Source organism: Sinocyclocheilus anshuiensis, unplaced genomic scaffold (assembly GCF_001515605.1).
Source record: "Sinocyclocheilus anshuiensis isolate Anshui unplaced genomic scaffold, SAMN03320099.WGS_v1.1 scaffold542, whole genome shotgun sequence".
NCBI classification, from domain to species: domain Eukaryota; kingdom Metazoa; phylum Chordata; class Actinopteri; order Cypriniformes; family Cyprinidae; genus Sinocyclocheilus; species Sinocyclocheilus anshuiensis.
Genome location: NW_015547685.1, coordinates 1,167,610 through 1,172,889, shown reverse-complemented (window position 1 = coordinate 1,172,889; position 5,280 = coordinate 1,167,610). Strand labels below are relative to the sequence as shown.

Below are 5,280 nucleotides of genomic sequence, written 5' to 3'. Positions count from 1 at the left end.
TAATATAATATAATATAATATAATATAATATAATATAATACAATATAAAGTTATTTTTGCACCTGGATGTCTTTGCTGAGCTGTTTGACAATGTGAGTTATGATCTGAATGTGGTTCTCCAGTAGTTTTCTAGCAGACGACTCCATCAGGACTGAGCCCTGAGTTGCAGTCACCACATCGTCCCTGATCTTCATGGCTTGTTCCAGTAGAATGCTTCGAGTGCGTTCCTGATTGGTCGTGTGGCTCTCCATATGTCCTATAAACATTTAATTCAAAACGTAATTACACAACTAGAACTCATTTGCTAGAGTTTTTTAGAATTTAAAAAAAAAAAATTTACATTTTTTTAGGCCTTTAAACATTAACAGTCAAGCCCACATATTGTTAAAGTAAAGTAATCTGGCAATAAAGAATTTTTATTTTCAAAAGCTGGTCTCCAGAAACTTAATTTTAAAAAGATCTCTTCATCACCGGCAAACAGCCTCTGACATCTCATTACAGTGTAATGTGAACTTATTTGATGTAATTTAATATCATAAAATGTATAGTAGAATTAGTAAACAGAGTCTGAGAATGCTTTACTTTGTAAAAGAAACTACAGTAAAGAGCCATACTGTCGAAATGAAGCTGAATCAAATGCCTTTGGAAGCTAGAAGAAGCACAGCACTGCTTTCTCTTACATTGCATTAAATGTAGTGAGCATAACTCAAGGGCTCCAGCAAACTACATCAACTATTGATTATCTGCCGCTGAGTACAGTTTCACCCTGATGAATAAAGTATTCATTTAACAGAGGTGAATCCTTTTGATTGAGCATTTACAGATTTAATAGTTAAAATGTGTATGTATGTGGGCTATATATAGTATATATAGGCCTATATATAAAATGCAAAGTAAAGCTGAAATCTTTACTTACTTGTGAACTGTTTCCCTGTAGTATGTGTTTGTTTAGTTTGATCTCTTAGCTACACATGGCATGTTCTGACAGGAGTGTGTCATTATAGGCCTACTTGACAACTAGATAATGCAGTCAATTTTATTTTAAAATCGTACATCTGCTTGTCTAAATATAATGTTATTACAACTAATTAACTTTCTAGTCTGCGAAAGATGACAGCTTTAGAATGATGGACTAAAAGCAGTTCATCATGCTATAATTTCACAAGAAGCATAATTAAGTATTGAAATAGAAGCCAGACATCTCAGACTCCTCATTAATTCTCATGGACTTTTCTGACCAGACTACCAGTAATGATTTCCCTTTTGTGATTTGTAACACATCTATTATGCAATAGCAATGTACTCAGTATCTCCACGCTTCAAAGCTAAGTGGTGATGGTCTCTTTAGGGAAATTATTAAAGTAATGTCCTAACGTGTGCTGCTACTTGCTGTGTGTAAAATCAATTTAAAACACATAAACGTTTAAAACATCACAGTTCTTCGTCAAACAGACATGCCTTTACAGCAGCTGTTACATAGAATTAAATAATTCAAATTGTAAGATCTTTAAAAGGAAATATGAGTGGGTATTATTGTGGGTGGTATTGTCTTGGCTTTGCCTTCACTTTTAAATTGAAAACATGGCTATTTATACTGTAAATGCTAGTAATTTTAATGGGAAAAGAATATGAAAATGATATAAAACCTGTCAACTGATTAATTCTAAAGGTGTCTTTACACAGCCGAGGTAATCTGTGCCTGCTCACAGTTCAGTGTAAAGACACAATGGCGCATAAAGCTAGACTAAATTATGCCTGCTCAGACCCATTCAGCCCCTCATCAAGGTTGGGATTGATGTGTAAATGCATTTATGCCACCACTGTGCAACATTAACAGTCCGTACAGACACATGAATGCCACTTCAGAAACACTTCTGTGCCACCTTTGCAGTGTAAATTTGCCAATTGTCTAACCATACATATGTTAACGTCATAAAAGACAATACATAATAAGTTAGATGTTAAATGTTTTGAGTTAAATGTTTTTTTTTTTTCAAAAGTAAAATTATATTATAGATATTTATGTTTATTAATGTTTACAGCATGTTGTGATGGTGTTTGTGTTTCTATGTTGCCACATCTCTACCTTTATGTTAATAATGACTACTGGAGAGGCATTTTTGCTTATCTTTAAATAGTGTGTCTTCCTGGTGTGTCACCTGTATTATTATCAACACGTTTTATAGTAACAAACAACATTTAATAGCTCAAATAGCTTGTATTAACATTGTAATAGAATGACAAATGCAGACCTGTATAGTAAAATATACACTCACCAAATTCCTTATAATTACGGACTTTCGCCAGAGGGAGGCGCATCTTTCAATTCTGCAATTATGTATTCGTGTAGGCGCTGTTTCTTAGGTTACTGTCAGGTCATTAAGTCTTTAAAGAGTGAATCAGATGCCCAGTCACGTTTATTTCACAGGTAGCTAACCCTTGTTGGTGGCTATTCTTCCGATTTTTCCCGCCTACAGAGCTATTTTATTAAATAAAAACAAATGGTCCAGTAGGTTTAGTTTAGTTTACTTCAAGGTTAAGGTGCCGTGAAAGACCCTCTGAATAATGTCACTAGTATGACAGATAAAGTGAATTTGTTGTAAGTGCCTGAGTGTCATTTGCGATCAAGAGCACGCGCTCCTGTGCTTCAGTGTCACTGGCGCTCCGCGCGCTGACAGCCTGCTGCCGCTGCCGCTGCTGGACGGGAGCTATGGAGGAGAAACCCAAAGATGAGAGCGCCAAAGACCCGCAATCAACGTCCTACCAGAAAAGGATGTGGAGGAATTTCCAAGAGAAGACCAAACCGTTTTTGAGCCCCAAACTGGGGTCCGAACGACGCAGCGGGGATGGTAAAAAAGAAAGCGGATTGTGGATGTTTAAAAGAAAGAAGAAACAGGTCTTGGGCCGGGTCTTCTCGTCCTCGCAGCCCAATTTGTTCTGCTCAACTCCGCCGTCTTTCGTAGGCGACAGGACCCTGTGCGAGCAGCCGGGCTCTAGCGCCGGTAAAGGGCTCGGGATCTCCCCGCTGGCCGTTGCTGATGGAGCATCAGTCAGTAAACCGGAGATTTCCGTATCCGCGCACGGGAGCCCCAAGCTGTTGGTGTCTCATCTGATTATATCCCAGCAGAAGAGCTCGTCCTTGGGCTCGACGTGCTTCGAGAAGCTGGTGGTGGATTCGGCAGCATCCAGTGAGGATGAGCTGGCTAAAAACGCCAGTGACCTGGTAAGTGTGAGAGTGATTTTTAAAACATAAGATAACCAGAAAGTGACCCGAGTGTGCTTTCTGCATACTGAGAAATTAATTGTCTTCACGTTTCATCCTATTTTACTACGTATCGGCACTGTCTCCTCATTAACTGACCCGCAAATTGAATATTGTCTGGTCATCTCCCATGTGGGGTGTTCAGACAGCAGTTGACATTGAACATGTTGAGTGATCTGTCAATGTGTGGTGCTGCAGATTTCCCTTTTGTTTACTCACAAGTGTTATAGAGAGACTAAGAGGATTACTAACTTTATTCATAAAATCTCACAATCTCAAAAATGTCACATTAAGTGGCCCCAAATAGTATTTGGCCACTTAAGCCACACTTCAGTGTCACTGCATTAGATAACAGCACATCAAACCAGTGGCATCTGTACGCAAATTATTATAGACATTTACTTAGAACTAACTTCACTTTTCACAGCTATTTTTGCAAATACTTTTATCTAACTAGTGAATGTGATTTGTGATGGATGGCGATGGTAGTGTAAAGTATTTGAGTAAATGTAATTAGTTACTGTACTTAATCCTTTTTGCTACTTTGTAGTTTTACTGAGTACCAAAGGTAGGCTATTAGCAACTTTTACCCTCTACTTCACTACATTTTTGAATAAGTATCTGTAGGCCTACTCTTTACTCCACTACATTTGTAATGAGTATTGCAATTACTCATTACATTTTGCATGGCACCTAACTTTTTCTGCAGCAGTTTATTTCTGCTACAAAAGAAGCACTATTGCCAGGGCATTAAAAGTACTATATCTTGTGCGTTTTGCCCTTACTCGATGAAACTTGTCAACAAGGCTTCTTTATGTGAATGTGACTGCATTAGCAGGTAGTTGTGAATCACTGGTGTTTTATGAGATAAGGACATTACTACAGCCAGAGATGAGGCTAAAACCAGCACGTCTAGTGCAAAACTAGATTAGTTTAATTTTACTTAACATTATTTTATTTATCTGCCATATTGAAGGGACCTTTTTGAAGGACATTGGTTTACTTGTGCCCTTTTTGAGCACTTATGCTTCACTGAGACTTGAGTGTCTGTAGACGTTTAAGAGGTGGTTGTGTTGACATTGATTTCTTGGAATTTTGAGGTGTTCAGTTTTATTTTGATTATAGAAAATAAAAGTGATTGCTCTTCTCACAAATCAAATGTTTCTTCTCTTTCACTGGCATTTCTCGTTGATTTTGAGGGCTAATGCATCTCTGAGCTTACATTCAGTATGAGTAAAATTTTTAAGTACTCTATACTCTAAGACTTTTACTCAAGTCGTTTTGTAATTGGTGACTTGTAACTTGTAATGGAGTCATGTTTGCTCTAAGGTATCTGTACTTTTACTCAAGTATTGTTTTCAGGTACTCTTTACACCTCTGGTATTCAGTCATTTCTCCTCAAGTGTCCTAGCAGAGTGACCATAGTTGGAGTTCATCACATCAGGATTCCCACAATACATTTCTATGACTTGCCCATGAATTTTCCCAAGAAAATGTACGCTATGGTGTTATAGGTGTCCCATGACATTTCCTGGCCTGGAAATCACAGTTTTAAAATTGCTTGATATTTCTATTTGAAGTAGAAACCCCGTTACACCTGTTCCTCTTAAGTTTGACAATGCAATAGTGTCCAAATATGTACTGCAATCCTAATTATGAGCAGTATATTTAGGCTGCGTTTACACTGGCACAAAAAATCCGATCTTTCGCTCACATCTGACACAGATCGGAATTTGTTGCACACGTGTAAACACAAAAACCCGCACGAGATCCGATTTTTTTGCATCCGATCTGAGCCACTTCCAAAACAAACACACATATCCGATTCTCCACAGACCTCCCAATGTGAGGGCGACACGTTTGCTCATAATGATTTTTAATGGCGTTTTAATGCCGGCGTGCTTTTGCACATTCAGAAATTGCACATTCAGGAGCTGGTTTTCAACCCCCGCCCCGTGAATTTTGAAAATACAACAGCTAAAAGCTACATATATTTCTCAGCAATGAGGTGATAACTT

At 38.0% G+C, this 5,280-nt stretch overlaps 2 protein-coding genes across 3 annotated transcripts in view; one reads left to right on the top strand and one right to left on the bottom strand.

The window, feature by feature from the left end:
- LOC107703202 (protein FAM81B-like) overlaps positions 1-251 on the bottom strand; it is a 10,661-nt gene extending 10,410 nt beyond the window's left edge. Inside the window, 1 exon segment of the mRNA XM_016505759.1 lies at positions 63-251. Within this exon segment, the coding sequence (XP_016361245.1) occupies positions 63-251 (189 nt within the window).
- A 2,369-nt stretch (positions 252-2,620) lies between these two features.
- The window catches only part of LOC107703246 (multiple C2 and transmembrane domain-containing protein 1-like), a 181,445-nt gene continuing 178,785 nt past the window's right edge, over positions 2,621-5,280 (top strand). Inside the window, exon 1 of one of the 2 annotated variants that reach the window (XM_016505794.1) lies at positions 2,621-3,223. In XM_016505794.1, coding sequence (XP_016361280.1) covers positions 2,711-3,223 — 513 coding nt within the window. In that variant the 5' untranslated portion in view covers positions 2,621-2,710. The remainder of the gene's footprint in view (positions 3,224-5,280) is intronic. The other variant, XM_016505795.1, reaches the window with a different exon arrangement.